Raw genomic sequence first — 19,379 nt, 5'->3', positions numbered from 1 at the left:
AATAAAACAAAAAGATCCCTTAGAACACAGTGGTTTTAATTGTATTATCTTAGCACAAAACTATTATTTTCATTACATGATCTGAAACATGAATCCAAGAAAGGAAATGGACTAAGGTTTGAGCTCTCACGGCATAACAGCACAATGGGTAAAAATCCTATGCTCCCACAAGGCAGGTATGTGACCTGGGAAACTCTAATTGCTTAGCACATCAGTTTCATCATCTCTAAGAGGACATCATAGTAACCCCAACCTTTTAAGGAATTAATTTGCAATAGGGATTAAATAGAGCAATATATCCGAAGCTCTCAGCACAGTGCCTGGCACATGGTAAGCTTTAGTATGTAGACACTGTTGTCACTGTCACTGTTGCCTGGTCGTGTGTGAGCCTTTTCAACATCTTCCTCCTTCCCTTTTCCCCTCAAGGTGCTTCCACCCAGAATTCTAACACTGTGGAGCCCGAGAAGCAGGTCGACAACACAGTGAAGATGGCTGGTGTGATTGCTGGCCTCCTCATGTTCATCATAATTCTACTGGGGGTGATGCTGACCATCAAAAGGAGGTGAGTCTCAACACTGCCGAGAAGGTCCTGCTGACCCCAGATGACCCCAGCACCACCATGGGGCCAGGCTGTTGCTCTGTCAATTACTGCCCAGTAGAGCTTTTCTGATAGAACACTTGAACTCCTTGTACTAGCGTTTGAGAGCGATGTGTTGCCTCTTTGGCAAGGGCCTTTTTGAGACCAGCTTCTAAGACGGTCGGTGATTCTTATGGCTCCCTTGTTGTGCCGCTGAGTCTGGTTATGATGAAGTAAGTCTTCTTCAGAATTAACTACTCTGTGTGATGGGTGATGCCCTCAAATGGTTGGGGAACTCCAGGAATATGGATGAACACAGGAAAGTAATGCTCTACCTTTCTTACCTGCATTTCCCGTCATCCTCCAGTTGAGAGCAGCCCCCCATGCTGCCCTTAACTCCTGCAAAGGAGTGAGACTCCAGACACCTTCCTACTTAAGACTTCTTCATAATCCACGTCTCACCAAACTGTCTTAATTACCTTTCTCTGTGCATCTATGGGCAGTTTTTATTATTGTGTGTGTGTGTGTGTGTGTGTGTGTGTGTGTGTGTGTGTGTGTGTAATCACATTGCTAATGAGAGCATGGGTACCAATACTTCCTTTATTCCCAAGATTCAAACTCGCACATTCATCTTCTACTTCAGATGCAGTCACATGTTTGAAGACAACACACAGGGATTGAAGAGTGAGATGACCTAGCATCATCATCAGGGATCATTATATGTTCCTCAAAACTGGCTCTCCTGAGCATCATCTCTCTAGCCTTTACCTGTAACTGTATTGGCACATTTAGTTCTCATATCTCTGTCTCCTTGGTTTCCCTCTCTGGCTCCCATCATAGCCTCCATCTTTCCATTTTCCAGCCAAAGCTAAGAAGTCATCATCCATGTTACAGCAACATCTGTTCGAGCCCCATCTTTCTACAACAAAAACAGTAATTTAGTCTCTAAATTACACCCAAGCTGGAGCTCTGGATTCGGTTAGCTATGGAGTTGATGACCACACCATTGAGCAGGACCAGGGAATTTCTATCATCTTCAAATTGCCAGACACCTTTGAAACTTGTTCTGTATGGGAACAAAATGTCCCCAAAGACAATTCCAGAGTCCACTCAAGAAGTCACAGGAGTGCCAATGAAAAAAATTTGAAAACCAATATCCTTATTCCCAGACCCTGATGATGCAAAAATGCTGGTGCTATCTATCACTGTGCAAGCAGGCAGCGTTTTCTCAGCCACGTAGCAATGAGTGTGTCTTTCTTTGTCGCTCTCATGATTAGGTTTTGATTCAGCCAGTCTTCTTTCTGACCAGGATATCTTCTTGTTAGGACTTGGCCTTTTGTTTATATGATTTGTCTAAAACCATCATTCGTCTTCTGAGGTAACCAGTGGAATGGCTTAAGAGTTAGGATTTTCAACCAGCTATTGATTTCCTCAGTGGTAAAAAAACTAGAGCAGAGGGGAGAGGATAAAGAGACTTCAGGGGGCTCAGCTGACGTCATCTGATCATCTTTGATAAAAGGTGGCCATGCTCTATGTCCCAGCCACTAATCAATCAGCTGCTGTTATTTGAGGCAGAGCATGCACTTTGAGTTCTCTGGAAGTGGTAAGCATATTGTGTATATAAGATCACTAAAAGATTCCTTAGCCTTGCTGGTGTATTAGAAGGAGAGGTGGGGCTGGAGAGATGGCTCAGCCATTAAAGGCTAGGCTCACAACCAAAAATAGAAGGAGAGGTGAATCTGGGATTGTCTACATGGAAAAAGTGGCCAATTTAATGGAACTGAATATCTTTGATAGACCTGAAATTTTCTGATTCTCTGTCCCTGATTTGTAAGTCAGATATGTACTTCCAATTCTGCTCTTTCCAAAGCCTGGCTTAACCTACGTCACCATCCACTGTGAGCTTGTGAAGAAAAAAAAAAAAAACACTTCACTTCCTTCTCAGGAGCTATTTCTGAAATGTGTGACTTTTTCTGGGAGGGAGGAAAGGAATGGCTTTCTGTTTCTAGGGTGGGAGCACATACAAAGCGAGTCTTCCGTGTAGATTTAACCTCTTCCGGGTATCTTTATCACCCCACATGTCTATAAAACTGTCAGACACAACCAACAGGTATCACATGATCACCATTTCACGCCCCTTCCTGAGCAAATTTCAGACCCTGTGGCAGTGCACAGCTTGGGAATGCTTATCTGTACTTACATATGTTACATATATGGACTTGTTTCTGCTGGTGGATATGAATACTTTACAGATGGTTGGTGTGTGGTGGGGGTTAAAGAAGAACAGAGGAGAAATAGAGGCAAAGGGAGAGAAAGGAAGGGGGAAAGGATAAGGCAGGGAATGGAAAGAAAGAAGTTAAGCATGGGTCTGCTTCTTTTTACTAACCTACAGTGGTTCCCCATGACTAGAGATGACTGAGGAAGGCTCCAGTGAACTCAGTTCTTCTGTGGGATTCTGCTGACACCAGCACACTATGTCAGTATGGGGACATTAGTTAATTTAGTCCACTACTAACCTGTTGCTAGCCAGAATGCTACCCATAGCACACTGAAAGGGGGAAGTTTTAACCAACAGGAACCCTGGAATAATAAACAAGTAAATCCACCTCAGGATCCTTTCAGAGTTCCAATATCACCTACAGTTTCTCAGCCCAGGAGTTCTCAGAGGGTAACTACCTGCTATATGCCCTTCACTGGCTTAACCTTGCCAAAGACATCCCCGCATCAGCCATAGTCATAGATGCCATGACTATCCGGTTTTTGTTTTGTTTTGTTTTGTGTCCCTTATGTCTCTAAGTCCTGAATTGAGTCTATCACAAATCTTTCAAGGCTATAGCCACAGCTGTGTTTACATAAACACAGATGTCCCCAGATTCTCCCTTTCAGGAGTTCACCACCATTGATGGTAACGCTCACTTTTGCCACTCTCTGGTCTGTCTTCTTGCTAGGAAGTTTGTCTGTAACAGAACTAGAAAGCAGCCAGAGAATGTATTTAAAGTGCAAAGAATATAAAGAAAGATGTAGTGAAGAAATTAATTTGTATTAATTTCTTTATATATATATATTATAAAGGAGAAGGAAAACAAAATAGAAGGGAAAAAGTCAATAAAACTTGACACATGCTTTATGTTCTTACCTTGGTCTTGTTTTATACTGGAGAGAGGATTCTTTAGAGATAAAAGTCAAATACTGTTGTCAATGGGAGGTTTAAATAAGATCTTTTATGGTTTCCAAAAGGCTCAAGTTAAAAGTTTCAAATTATTTTTGAATCACTCTTGACGGATCTTATTTGATGGTGGAGCATGATAATGATATGCTAATATAATAATAAGCATATATAATCTGGGCATTATGAAAAGAGGACCCTAAGCCCTTCTGACACAATTGATATCCAATGTGTTTTTGGCTATGCTCACTGAAAAATATCCATCCTTTATTCTATCACTAGTGAATTATCCTCTTTTGCTTCTAGATTTACCAGTTCTATCTAGGCTGCAGACTGTTCCAGAACAGCTGGTCTAAGACACACACCATGCCATTACATAGTAACGCAACCCTCTTTCCCCCCCTGAGCCCCTGATGATGAGAAGCCTTCATTGCTAACACATCTGTACAGTCCAGAGTTCGTCTTACCTTTTACTTTCTTAATTTAGAATCATTAGACTGTCTTCTACAGTCTAAGAGAAACAGGCAAGCAAGGGGTTATGAAACTGCCTAGGTTGTTCCTTACCTAATACCATAGAGTACTAGATAAGCTTGATACAAATTAAGGAGAAAACTCAAGTCTTGGTGCCTTACCCAATACAGTTTGATGGTTGAAGCTGTCATTAGCCATTTCTACATAAGAACCTCTAAAATTAGTGTTGGTTGGGGCATCATCTCTCATGCATATGCCCATACGTTTCATGAAGTTCAGAGGCAAGCTGCTTTGGGATTCACTTCCCGGAACTTGATTGTGGAGTCTGTTGTAGTTTTCTTTCTATTGCTGTGATTAAAACAAACCAAACCAAAACAGAACAGAACAAAATAAAACACAGTCTAACCAAAGCGACATAGGAAAAGAAAAGGTTTATATCAATCTACAGGTGACAGTCTAGCGTAGAGTGGGCAGTCAGGGCAGAAACTCAAGGAGAATCTTGAAAGCATGCTTACTTACAACAAAAACACAAAAACAAAAACCAAAATAAGCAAACAAAACAGTAAGACAAAACTAACCCAAAAGCTCGCTAAGGAAAACAAAAACAAAAACAAAAACACAAACATGGAGTTTATTTCATGTTGTGTCCAAGTCTTATAGGTACTATTCAGACTTTGTTCTATACACCTATGTAAGGAATTAGAACGCCTTCTACTGACAGGAATGCTCACCTTACACTGTATCAAGTTTATTCCAAAACTATCATCAATGTGCTAACAGCAATGCTGCGAATGACATTCACACACTGACCTAATTTCTTCGTTTTCCGCTCAAACTGCCAAGTGTTGGGATTTTCATTGTCACCCTTCTAATGATCTTGTTGCATAGGACTGATGGTGTTTCTATTCTGCTCGTTTTGTTCTTAAAAATGGAAAGAGCTGCTCAAAGGGGTTATATAAGTTGACCAAGGTGCTGGGATACATTTAGAAATAAATCCAGACTGTGATTCCGAAGCCCAAGATGCTAATTTTCACCAGACCTGAAAGACCAGTAGAAAGCAAGGAAATCATAGCTCAGGTTAGCTCAGGTTAGCTCAGGTTCTAATACCACTTTCCCTCTCTTAATTTTGCTCTGCTCAGGCTTTGGATATAATGATTCTTCAGATGACATATTTCTTGGCCTACAAGAGTCTTGTCACTGTCAAATGTTGACCCCCCAAGTTCTTCCAAATATGACTACCAAGTATGATGGCCTAGCGGTGTTTTCCCACATCCCAGTCCCATCAGGATAGCCCAGTGACAGCCCATTGCATGCAGCCCTGTCCCCATGCTACCTGTGCAAGGGTCATTAAGGTGAGAAATAAAAACCCAAACAAATGAAATATGTCATCTTAGACGTACCCTGGGCTAAAAAACTTCTTACCATACACTCAGCAAAGGACCTCCCCCCACCCCGCCATCTTTCTATTTGTGCTTAGACCCATTCTGGATTCGTGGAAACCTGTTTCCATCTGTGCACCCTTGGTCACTGTTGATGTGCATCTTAAGCATTCTTCACATATCCCTCTTGTTTCCCATCCCACATTCATTGTGAAGACAGGGCCCCACATCTCATCCTGACTCTTGTTCTGTCTTTGGAGGACGTTGTCCCTTTCCCCTCCAACTTTACCTTCGCATGACCCTTATTCATCTAAAACAAATACCTTTCCAGATGACCTTTTGGATTTGCCTTATGACCTTTAGGTCAGAGACAATGTTCCTTTTTAATATCAAGACACTTGTACTTTACTAGCCATCCACTTAGGCCAGAAAACAATTCCATATGCCTAAAGATACCCAATCACAAGTCTGCTTTCTCCATAACTTTACAATTCAAGCATGGCAGATTCCAGCCTGCCTTGTCTGTCTTGTCTTGATCTCTCCAGCTGTGTGGTCCCCCACCTTCCTGTATTGTCATATCAGGCTCTAGAAAAATCAACGTAACACAATGGTTGGTGATATGGGCTCTTGAACTAAGACGGCCGGATTCTAACACCTGCAGTGTCATTTGTCAGTTATGTAAATCTGGGAAAGTTGCTTCTTTCCTTGTCTGTAAAATAAAGATAATAATGTCCCATGGGGCTATTGTGAGGATCAAATAAGAAGTCCACTGATTTACTTAGAATAGTATCTGGTACATCTGTTTAAGTAGTAGCTTATTTTTTTACATTTAACTTTCATTCTTTATTCCTTGAGAATATCACATAATGTATTTTGATGACATCCACCCCTCCTTCCACTGCTCACACATCCAACACCCCTTGCCTACCCACACAACTTTATATCCCATTTAAAACAAACACAGCAATAAGGTTGGCGCTGCCCAGATGCCCTTGCATACGTGGTCGTCACTGGAGCTTGTTCTCTCATCAGAGACTACACCCTTAAGGAAAACGAAACTGACTTTCTGCCCACTATCCATCAACTAACATCTAGTGAGGGCTTGGACTTTGTGCCCACTTCTCCCTCCGTGCTGGGACTGTATGTGGCTTGAGCTGCTGTGGGTCTTGTGCATGCTATAGCATCTGCTGTGTATTCATGCGTGCAACTGCCCTGCTGTGCCCTGTGTTTCTGCCTAGTCATCCACCTCCTCTGGATCTTACAATCCCTCTACTATGTCTTGTGTGATGGTCTTACACCAATATCTTATACATAAGTGATTGCCTTCTATTCAAGTGCTAGCTATCATTATTGCCTCCTCTATGATTTTCTTGCCTGGCTTTCATATTAGACCAGGTGGGCTGGATTAGAATCTCATTTGTCTATTTAAAGTACTCGGCAGAGACAGGTATATTAGTAGACTCTCTGGAAATTTCTTAATTAATAATGAAATGATGTTTGAATAGATAATGAGTGTGCTGTTGGATAGATGAGGGGCGAAGTGTGTAGATTAATAGATGAATGGGTGGTTCTATGCCCTGAGTGGATAGAGGGATGGATTGTTGAATGGATGGATGGATGGATGGATGGATGGATGGATGGATGGATGGATAGATGGATGAAAGGATGGATGGATGGATGGATAGATGGATGAAAGGATGGATGGATGGATGGATGGATGGATGGATGAAAGGATGGATGGATGGATGGATGGATGGATGGATGGATGAAAGGATGGATGGATGGATGGATGGATAGATGGATGAAAGGATGGATGATGGATGGATGGATGGATGGATGGATGGATGGATAGATGGATGAAAGGATGGAGGATGGGTGGATGGATGGATGGATGGATAGATGGATGGATGGATAGATGGATGAAAGGATGGAAGAATGGATGGATGGATGGATGGATGGATGGATGGATGGATGGATGGATGGATGGAAGGATGGATAGATGGATACATTTATGAGCCAGATAGATGGGTAGATAGTCAAGTGTGTGCTTATACAGACAAGTCAGCACTGTTAAAATGATATAAAACAAAGAGAAACTTTACCCGAAGCCAGTCTTGTCAGCCAGCTAAAAAGGCGATTCTGCAGTATTTGATTTATTAAGTTTGGGATATTGTTTTTTTCTTTTTCCTTCCTAAGCACAGCTGTCTTTGTGTTCAAGAATTTTGGTTTCAGGCAATCTGTTATCTGCAATATCAGTGTATCCTTGTAAATGCAGACCTTCAGTAAATCTTCTTCAAGGTTTAGAGAATGTACACATGTAAACTGTGTTGTGGTCACAGAGTAAATGCCTATGATTTTACAGTTTGATTGACAAAAGATTGCCCATTATTAGAAGACCAGAGATCACTACCATTCTAGAAGTTTCTTTGACAATGACTCAAAGACAACCATAGTTTTGGTGACCTCCAAGATGACTCAGGAAAGGTTTTTGGAATAGACCATCTATGTTTGAATAGGAAAAAGGAAGCATGTTGTTAGGAAGAGGTAGCCCCAAAGAGGTTAGCTAACCTTGAATGGTGAGAACAGAAAATAGAGAGGACCAGAAAATTGAGCATAGTCTGCTCCCTAAAAGGAAGGGGCTGTGGATTTCGAAAAAACCCAGCCCAGGACAAGAGGTTTTCCAGCATCTCCACAGATGCACAGAGTCTTTGAGGGGTGACTTCTTAAATCCTTGGGCTCCTCAATTAAAATTAACAATAATATTGCCTGCTTTTTTAAGGAAGACAAAGAGCTGAGACACGGGCATCACCAGAGCTGTCCATTCTTGGTGCCCTGTTTTTTCATGTCCTCAAGCAATGTAGGCTACATGGCAGTTAAGAACAAGAACTTCAGAGAGATGATATCATCAAATTTACATACTAGTTGTGTCATCATCGCCACAGTTGCCGCCATTTCCCCTTCTGTAAAGTGAAGGTGATAGGATTCTTCTCTTCAGACACTTGTAAGGAATATGCAAGTTAATCTGTGGTAAGGCCATAACATAGTGCTGGTACCTATTAAATGCTGCCTATGTAATTTATTTTTTTATTATGGATAACTATTTTCATTGTCTCCATTATTTTGGTGATGGAAAAAAAGGAGGCAACAAATTTTATCTGTAGAGGAGGTATGATATAAACCACCTTTCATCTATCCTTAGCATATTCCAAATATAGATTACTATTGTCTAATATTAATTTAGATTAGTATAATTTCTGAAAAAGACTATATACTCTATCCTATATTGTTTGACTATAATCCAAATAAAGTAATCTGATGTAATGACCGTATACCCATGATTACTCTTGGGAATAAGCAGTCACTGCTTCCAATGCTTGAGATGCAGAAATTGGAACAAGGGCCTACAAAATTACTTGCTCCGGGCCACTTTGCTGTAAATGGTAGCACTGGCACTGGCAGCTTCTTGTATTTCCATGACCCAAAAGCTATTTGACATGTCCGTCATCTGTGGCAACAACTTAGTACAAGGATCAGGAAACAGGTTGCGAGGAGGAGTCCGCTTGTCAAAATGTCACAATAAGCCGAAATTACAACGCTTAGCCTCTTGCTTCTCACGTTGCGTGAAATATGTAGAACAATTAATCTATTTTATTGCTGTAGGAAAAGGTCTGAGATGGGGTAAGTTATGAAGAAAACAAGCCTATTCCTCACAGTTCTGGGTAGATCCAGCGGCATCCTGCCAGTATCTGTTCTTCTCCCGAGAAGGGCCATATTGCTGCAGCATCACATGGAGAGAGGGCACCATCCTGTAAACAGACTAGCTGTGTCTTCCTCTTCTTACAAACCCACTAGTCCCAGCATGGCCCCCTGACCCTGATGCTTCCCTCTAGCTCCATCGCCATCACCTCACCAGGTCTCTGACTGCATCGGCACATGAGTTGGGAGTTCAGGTTACACTATCAGCTTCCAAGGAGACATTCAAGTCCTAGCAAGAGAGATCCAGATGCTGAGCTCTCTGCCTCTAAAGAATAGCATTTCCTGGCACTGCACCAGACACTGGTGAAGCAGAACAGTGACCAGTGCCAACCTGGCTAGCGACTAGGGATTTAATGACTTGCCATGAGTTCACCCAATTTCCAGCCATCACAGATCTTGCCCCTCCCATTTCACTCTGGAGAACCAGTATTTATTTGGGCTAGGATTCTGAAAAAAATCGGAGGGGGGAGCAGGGAGTGTCACTGGCTCTTGCTCTACTGTGATTCATTTCCCCCACCTCAGCCTACTGAGAAAGCATGATTCTTTATGTTTTCTCACCACTCACTTTTCTTCTGGACTTTTAGGGTTATTGGTTTGGGCTTTGATAGCCCTTGCCTTGGGGGCTTTTGCTACTTCTGACTTGAAAGGTGGAAAGCCTGAGCCCTGAATATGTGTTCCCATCTCTGTGGCTATAAAGACTGAATCTTCCTACGACAAGCGAATGGGAGGTTAATTGCAATTAGTGAAATAATTCAAGAGGGGAGGGAACTATTCTTGCTTACTCAGGAAATTTGGGAACCTGAATTTCCTAGCAGTTTTTCTCAGTCCTCAAATGCATCACAATGTAGATAAATCTGATATGAAATAAAAAACATCCCTATTTATTTTCTTACAGCATAAGATAAATTACAACAAAGGGAATATAGTGGACATACGTAAAGGTTTGTGATTGCTTAGAAGCCAAGAGCTAGTGGGGACATTAGGAAAAGCCTGAAGGCAGCAATTTTTCAAGCTTCCATTCAGAAGCCTGAGTTCTTAGCTATATGAAATGTTACATGATATAAAATAGATACAAATGACAGCTCTCTGGCTTTGGTGACTAGTGGGGGCCAACAGGCCCACTCCTATGTTATCTTCCCTCTGGCATCTCTGAAAAACTCCTGGAATTCTGGAATATATTAGGGAAATCAATGGCAGTAGATAGAACATAAAGTCCCAGTTCATTCAAGTTGGGATCTGTTGACACTCAGGGTTAGAACTTCTTTCTCAGAACATTGCTTCTTCATGATGATGTTAAACTTCACCCTGGTTCTACTGTATAACAGCACCGCAAATCTAATAATGTAAAGAATTATTATTTTTTTATTCTGTCTGGCTCTTCACTCTGGGTGGGACACAAAGGAAATGATACATTTCTTTTCTGTGATACTCTGTCTCACCTGAGATAATGTGTTTGAATTCTAGCTTGGGCTGGAAGGACTAGAAGGTACCTGTTCATTTCTTTCTCTTTGTGTAATCCCAGAGCTTTTCCCGTGTGATCTCTCCAGCATGGCAGCTTTGGGAAAGTGGAATTTCTTCCATGGAGATTCAGGCATCCAAAAGAGGGTTCAGAAAAAAGGAACTACAAAGCCTCTTTAAAAAGTAATAACAAAAACAAACAAGCAAGCAAACTTGGAAATCCCAGGATACAATCTGACTTCATTGTATTTGTCATCCATAACTCATTACATGGGGTAGATACTACACATGAGCCTGGGAAATGTAGGTGCCTGGAGAGCTATCCAGGATGCTGCCCAGATGTTTCCCTCCTTTTGTTGTGACCCCTTCAAAATAGATTTGGAAGTGATCTTTCCCGATGAAAGGTGCTACCGTGTCAGTGTTGTTTCTTGGATCCCAGGAACACTGGAGTGTAGACGTGTAGGCTCCCACAGAAAGCTTATCTAAGACCTTCAAAAATCCATAACTATGAGGAAGTGTGTTTGAGCTGTCCAGAAGGAAGAACTTTCAACCAGTGCAAACGGCCAGCGTGAAACTTGGCTTCCTCTGTATGAGTCGATGAGTCTCTCTGTCAGAGGTGGGGGCTCGCTCACTTCTACCACTAACAGTAGCTGATGTTTAAGAAGACGCATCTCCGTGATGTCAGGGTTACTAATATGATGTGCATTTCTAAGAATCATGATTTCATATAAATCTAATTCTTCTTTGTTTGTCTTTTCTTTTTTTCCCCCCCTTTTGGACATTTCCTTCATCTGACTGCCCATCAATCTATAGAAGAAATGCTTATTCGTACTCCTATTACTTGTAAGTATCGAGTCGGTGTTAACCGCTTTGTGCCCCGTAAGGGAGCCCGTAGCATGCACTTCCTCCTGCACCAACCGATTGATTGTCTGTTGGTTTCTCATATCCACCTCTGTCTAGTCTTCTGTAGTCCAGAGGTTTTTATTTTGTATGGATGCCTTTCTGTTTGAACACGCGCTGTCATTGTTCCTGTCTATTCCGTTTCTGTCATCCTGATTTTTTCCCTCGTACCTTTGACGGTGTGAGGGGGTTGTTTTCCTTTGTGAGTGTCAGTTTCTAACTAGCAGCACCTCAATTCCAGCAGGCGGGGAAGGTAAGGCACAATCACAGATCTTTCAAACTTCTGGGTCCCTTTGTGCCTCTTCAGGGAAGAAGTCATCTCGGGGACTCAAGGGATAGAAAGGAGTCCATTGGCTCTTTCTGATGTACCAGAGAAAACTACAGGGAGTCCTGACTTTGTTCCAACCTAGCCTTGAGGATGACAGAAACATCCAAGGTCTTGGCTTTCAGCTGAAATTCCCTGTTTGGCTTTTTTTTTTTTTTCTTTTCTTTTTTTCGGAGCTGGGGACCGAACCCAGGGCCTTGCACTTGCTAGCCCTGTTTGGCTTTTAATATTCGTTACATCACTTCATCCATACTTTCGGTTCACAGCTAATGATGGCTGCTGACTTATCAACTTTTACACTTACTAAATAAAAGTGATTTTGACATCAAACCAGAGCTTTTCAAAACATGAGGGCAAAGGAGGAGAAACTTTATATAATAGATCCTTGCTGAGGAAAATTTGGAAAACTGCTAAAATACTCCTGTATTCCCAACATGCATCTCTGGATTTGGAAAATGAGAAATATGAAATAGAGAAATATAAAAACCCACCACACATTCAGTTAGCGTAAGAATAATACTCAGAGCTCTGAATGCCAGACTCTTAGTCAACAGTATTGCCCTCCATTTTAGGTCTTCCCTTACCCTTGGCAACACAGCCTTGTGGGAAAGCCTGGCCTCACAATAGCCTCTGCTAAAACCTCCCCAAGTAGAGATGGACCCAGAGAGTGGCTTCCTGAACCATCCTGCTCAGTTGGTGTCAAGCTGGGAGCACAGAAAATGATACTACCACCATCACTCATGTAGGGATCAGTGTCCTCCACCACTACCTGAAGGTCCGAGAAGATACAGCTCACCTGTTACTGCAGCAAGTACACATTGAGTATGCACACTGTATTCCAGTTAGAGTGAATGGAGAAATGGAAAGGACCTTCAGCCTGATCCTATGGTACTCCTGTCTGTCAAAGAGACCAGCATGAACAAATAATAAAATACCATCGAGCAGTTCCCAATCATCACTACTCAAGTCAATCCAGTCAGTGGTAGCCGCACACATTCTTCACTACCTGCTCCAGTGTTCTTGCTTCCCGAATAACACACACACACACACACACACACACACACACACACACACACACACACATGCGCGCGCACACACGCACGCACGCACGCATACACACACACACACACACGCACAGCCTTTATATTTTAGTATACCTTTAATAGCTCAATGGCTGGGCCACTTCCTAACCTCCATGTGGCTAATACACTCCCCTCTGATGTTCCTGAGTTATTACTTAATAAAATCCAAATTTTACCTTCGTTGCCCTAAACCCAGTGGGGGGGAAGGGCCTGGGGCTGCTTTCCCTGCTCTTACATGTCAGCTGTCTCTCTGTTCTGCACCTCAGGTGTGATGTCTCCTCTCCTTCCCCAGCATAGTGGCTAAATGTCTTCCTGTTCCCTCCTCAGCCCCTTGCCTAGGAATCCTAAAGTCCTGCCTCTGTCTGCCCTACCCAGCCATTGGCCACTGGCAACTTTATTTATCAATCAAAACCAACTGGGCCAGCATCCCTCAGTGTCTTATGTGTGGATGTTCTTCTGATTCTCGTGCAACTTGAGAGACCAAATTAACATAATATAAGCAGCATTAGACCAAATCCACAGCAATACCAGTTGAAAATTACGTATAGTATAGGGACACCAAATTAAGTCTAATCTTATTAATGTGGATGGATAAACTTACCAGTGGATTTAGGGGTAGGTGTACCCAATGCTGGAGAAATGAACATTTTGATTGGTCTGAATAGCATTTTCAAAGCTGTGGACACATGATAGAGTGCAGCTGTTGTGAGGGAATGAGAAGCTTTAGGATTCATACAGTATTGTTCTCAAGTCTTACCTCAGCAACATACCTAGACTCCAACTCTCACTTTTCTGATACTAAAGAAAATTTTTACTGATTTCATAAAGTTGCCTTGAATAGAGAATGAGATATTTGGTAAAGTATTTCTGCTCATGAAATATTAGTTTTCTTCCTACTCCCTTTCAGAAAGTGGATGGGTTTATGATAGTAATGATGACCCCTGGGAAGTCCACTGATCTTACAAGAGTTCTTAAGAAGGCCACAGTGGGTGTGGACACACAGTAACTAGAAAAAATTCCATGCATATTGCTCAACCTGTGGGCTAGCTGGTCTACAAAGCATATCTAGACATGGACTCTCGGCTCTGCACTGTGACAGAATCAAAGATGAGCAGTTAGAAGTATAGGGGACAGGGATTCAAATACTGCTAGCTCAAGCATGATGAAGAAGAGCAGCCTTTCAATTGGGGTGAACATGAAGTTCTGTGTAATATTTTCTAGAACACGATGTCATGTGAGTTCTAGGAAGCAGGCGCATGTGCATGAGATATGATGGTTCTCTGATAATATTCATAATTTATATCATTTATCAATCCCAAAGCACCTGTCAAATGTCACTGTAGAGAAGTCTCTGTAATATTGTGCCTTCCAGAGAGATGATGTAGATAGTTCAGTTTTTTCTAGGCCATCATCTTTCCATATCCAACCTCCAGAAAATACTTGCCAGAGTTGAACCACTAGAGCACCAAACAGCCTGAACAGATAAGGGACCCTTCCTCTTCCCGAGTAGGAGAAACCAGCAGTGCACACTACCAGGTATCTGTGGGTAATGAGCTTACTAAGTTCCCATCGAAGTGCAGTGTGGTAGGCAAGCCATTCTAACACCACTCAGCAATGTTCACACTACACTTTAAGAATCAGTAAGTAAACCAGTTGTTTCATTAAAGACAAATAAAAGAAAAAAGATCATACCTGGCTCCTAGGAGTCTGGAACTCATTCTCTCCAAAATCCCCAGATGGTCTATTCAAGAAACAAAAGCGAAAACAAAACAAAGCTCTGGCGTGGTGGTTTACCAATCTTTACTATGAAACCATTGCTAATGCACTCAACACATACTAATGAGATACCTACTATGTGCTGGTCTCCTTTCAAGGTTTTAGAAATAAGTACAAAAAAGATAAAGAGAAAAAGAAAAGAAAAAGAAAGGAACACATTCACTCATGTAGAAATGTCTAGTAGGAGGGAGAGGAAACAGTATATAGATAGCATAAAAATGGAAGGAATGAAAGCTAAGAAGAAAAATGAATAAAATAAAGACACATGATAATATGCAGAGTGTGAGAAATAGAGGGGCTTCTATATCCTCAAAGCAAAACAGCACTCAACTACTCACCTTCAATTGAAAGGATGCACACACACCACCACCACCACCACCACCAAGGTTCTAGAAGGGACCAGAAAATAAATTTTTAGATTTCTAATTGAAGTCTATAAACAACAGCAGAAAATATGCATATGAATAAGTATGACTGTCTTCCAATAGAAGTCACTGAACAAAGAAACCTGAACAAAGAAACAGAAGCATCAGGCAATGGGCCATTGTTTACCAATCCCTGTTCATGAGATTCATCCTTCTTTGTTGCGCTCCTACTATATGCAACATACTTATACTTGGTGTTAACCATGAAAAGGTGAATGTGGGATGCTCTCTACCAACTAACAAAGGGTGAAAATGAAAGGAAATTCCAGTTGACCCCTACCGTGTGTCAGGCTCATTACGTATTTAGGATGAGCCTTTGTGAGATAGCAGTCATAACTTTATTTAGATGTCCGAACCCAGACTTGAAGACATTTTTATAACTCATAGACCAAAAGCAAAGCAGTAGGGCCATATTTTGAACTCAGGCCCACATGAACTCCAAGCTCTACCCGTTCTTCTCCCCAAGCTCCCATTCTTGAGGAGAGGGAACGACTAGAACAGTGAATAGGGAGCCTTTGCCCAGGATTCAAGCACAAGTCTGTCTACTGAGAAGGCCTCTGAAGAGAGTGAGAATGCACTAGTGTGCTGTCAGACCTAACAAGGGGGTTGGTGCGAGATTAACCAAAACTCTCTGTGACCAGGATAACAATGGAAACAGTACAAGCAGAACTATGAATCTGGAAACTCGGGGAAACAAAGGATTCAGGAGAGCATGCATAAGTGCATGGTGCATGCAACACACACACACACACACACACACACACTCTCTCTCTCTCTCTCTCTCTTTCTCTCTCTCTCTCTTTCTCTCTCTCTCTCTCTCACACACACACACACACACACACACACAACAGACCCCCTGGAGGGAATGGCATGTTTGGATGTCATACCTAGATCAGGATTCCTGATCTGCCTTCCCTATTAGTTTTCATCCTAAACAAACCTGTGACCACTATGTGCCTCTGTCCCTTCGTTTACAAAATGGTGCCATGACTTCTCAGCATAAGGAAGAAGTACATGTATGTAGCATTGAGAGGTAACCAGTATCTGTAGGTATTTTATAAGTGAAGCCCTCATTCCTTCCATTCCGAGCTGACATAAATGCTCTGTGGGGTTCATATTTGCCTTTCTATATTAAAGCAGCTCTCAGCAACTTTAGCTGTTCACTGTTTGCCTTTGGATAGGCTATTAAGAGCTCGCATGTGTCCACAGGTTAATTTACCTCAGAGTACGTGATAGGCACGGTGATTATTCTGAACAGGGACATTTTAGTCAAGTAAGTCTTTGTAAGAAGTCACTAAGAATTTACCTAGGAGTCACTAAGAATGGTGGCCAGGAGAGAGCAGTTTCCTTGGATGTGTACTTTGTGCAAACTTCACAGCGGTGGGAGATGGCCACCTAGCTGGCCTATCTCAGGCACTCTATGGGGTTCCTGGAGTTTTCTTATATATTTCCTGTCTCCCCAATTCAGTGAGTCTAAATTCTATATCTTTTTGCAAGGTCTGTATCAAATGTTGCCCCCTCTAAGAAGTCTTTCTTAATTTAGGAATAACACACACACACACACACACACACACACACACACACACACACACACACACACACACATTTCTCTGCATTCCCATTGCTCTAACTTTGTATGTAGGTCAGGAGAATATGCATCTTCAGCTTGTTTCTGTTTCATGAGGGGTTAACTCTGTGGTCTCTGTTCCCCTGGCACACACAGTGAGACCTCTAGTAACCATTATAAATTGAATGAATGAGATGAATCAAACAAGGTAACTGCTAAAATTAAAAATAAACATGGTATCATTTTAAAAATATGTTCATATTTTCCTTACTCTTTAACTCTAAGACAATATTTGCTCCTATGTTTGCACCCATGTGACCTAGACACATGATTTTATGTACCTTGTCTTGGTTTCCTGATTTATGAAACAGGGTTTTAAAACAGGTAAAGAGTCAATGGGAAAAATGTTTGTCAAATACCTAGTTCTTGGTAGAGGCTTTACCAAGATATAAAAGACCAGCTTCTTCTCCAAGATGCCTGTGTCTGTCCACACTCCATAAATACCTGTTTCAAATCAGGTATTCTTGCCACAGCATATTTAAGGAGGCATTTACAAATGATTATATCAAGAGATGCTCAAAATCATTTTCTGTAATTCATCAGTCCCTTTGATTAAGACAAAAAAAAATAGGTATGGAAGAAAGCCTTGCAATACGATCAATACCAATTACCCAGAGCTGACAGAAGACATGCTGACAAGTGAACAGCCGGGGCATAATCACAGTCTAAGGCCAAACCACCCTGAAGGCAATTGGTCTCTTCCAGTGCATTACCCTGTCGGCAAGACAAAGTCGGGATTATCACTGCTGATTCATAGGCCCTACCCAAGCTAGCCTCGATCGCTTTGAAAATGTAGCCTTCAGTCTGAACTGGGGCTGAGGGATGTTCACAGTTGAACCCAGGACCACACACATGCTAGACAAGGGCATTAACACTGAGTAAGCCCATCTTTCTTTTTCACACTTTCTTTTTTTATTAACCATTTTATTCATTTATATTTCAAACAATGTCCTCCTTCCAAGTTACCCCTCCACAAGCCCCCCCCCCATCCCATTCCCCTTTCTCCCCTCTTCTTTGTCTCTATGAGAGGGCTTCTTCCCCCACTCACCCACCCCTGCCCCAGCATTTTAGCATCCCTCTATGCTGGGGCATCAAGTTTTCACAGGACCAAGGCCCTCCCCTCCCATAGATGTCAGATAAGACCATCCTTTGCTACACATGTATGTGGAGTCAGGGCTACCGCCATGTATACTCTTTGGTTGGTGGTTTAGTCCCTGGGAGCTCTGGGTGGTTCCATTAGTTGATATTGTTCTTACGTGGTTGCAATCTCCTTCAGCCCTTCTTCCAGCTCTTCCTTTAGAGTCCCCAGGCTCAGTCCGATGATTGGCTGTGAGTATCTGCATCTGTATTAGTCAGGTGCTCATAGAACCTCTCAGGAATGAGCCATCCCAGGCTCCTATCATCAAGCCAGTCTTGGATTCCATAATAGTGTTGGGGTTTGGTATCTGGAGAGGGAACGGATCCCTAGGTGGGGCAGTGTCTGGATGGCCTTTCCTTCAGTCTCTGTTCCATTTCTTTTGTCCCTGTCTTTGCTTTAAACAGGAACCTTTCTCAGTTAAAATTTTTGAGATGCATGGGTGGCCCCATCCCTCAACTGTGGCCATGCCTATCTACTGGAGATGGCCTCTAAGGCAGGGTCACATTAAGTTGCTAGCATTGCATTTGGACATGCGGTCCTCCTATTTCAACCTCAAGAGTATCTGTCCTTAGAGTCCTATGCTACCAAAGCCTGGCTCAGAAATTGCATAGTAAAAAGCATTTTAGATTGGTATTTTGTATGGACTTTGAGAGAACTCTCCTAACATCTTCAGCACTCTGGTGGATGTGCCCCTTCCATTGTATTGTGCCTGTGTCCCTTCAGTGTTCTCCCCAGAATACTCTGCCTGTGAGCCTAGAAAGTTCCAATGTACTTAACAAGGGGCACCCTTCTCTTATTTTGGACCTCTCCTGTTTCCACGGATCATATCCATAGACTGGGCTCGCAACTTTATGACACTCCTCTCTCATACACTCACCTGTTAACCCAGTCATGATCTGCTTGGGTGACACTCTGCTCAGAACAGCCACATGCGCATCTCCTACTGTACTGTTCAGTATCCATTTTTCATTCCCCTACAAATAGCTCAGTATGCAGAGCAATTCAGACATCTTTCTGAGTAGGTGGGTACCCCACTGTGGTGGGTATCCCTCTGTGCTTGTTTTATCTCTATTGAGTTATATTATTGGACTTGGCTAATATCCATTTTTATACATTTTGCCATATGTTGATGATAGGCTTTCAGATCACAGTGGGTTTTGTGGATTTATGTTGAATTTGGTCTAGAAACATTGTATCCGAGGTTGTATGTCACAATTATAAATACATGAAATTAATGAAAGCTGTCAGAGTGAGAGAGATATAAATGCAGTGGCCTAGATCATGTGTACAGATAAGTTT

The 19,379-nt window shown here is 42.1% G+C and overlaps 1 protein-coding gene across 18 annotated transcripts in view; it reads left to right on the top strand.

Moving 5' to 3' along the window:
• Positions 1-19,379, top strand: part of Ptprt (protein tyrosine phosphatase, receptor type, T) — a 1,098,700-nt gene that overhangs the window by 924,889 nt on the left and 154,432 nt on the right. For 6 of the 18 annotated variants that reach the window (NM_001402009.1, XM_039105539.2, XM_063284208.1 and 3 more), the window contains 2 exon segments: positions 427-562; positions 11,621-11,650. In NM_001402009.1, the coding sequence (NP_001388938.1) occupies positions 427-562; positions 11,621-11,650 (166 nt within the window). 18 annotated transcript variants of the gene reach the window in all.

This window comes from Rattus norvegicus, chromosome 3 (assembly GCF_036323735.1).
Source record: "Rattus norvegicus strain BN/NHsdMcwi chromosome 3, GRCr8, whole genome shotgun sequence".
Taxonomy (NCBI): domain Eukaryota; kingdom Metazoa; phylum Chordata; class Mammalia; order Rodentia; family Muridae; genus Rattus; species Rattus norvegicus.
This window is presented reverse-complemented; position numbering and strand designations above follow the sequence as displayed.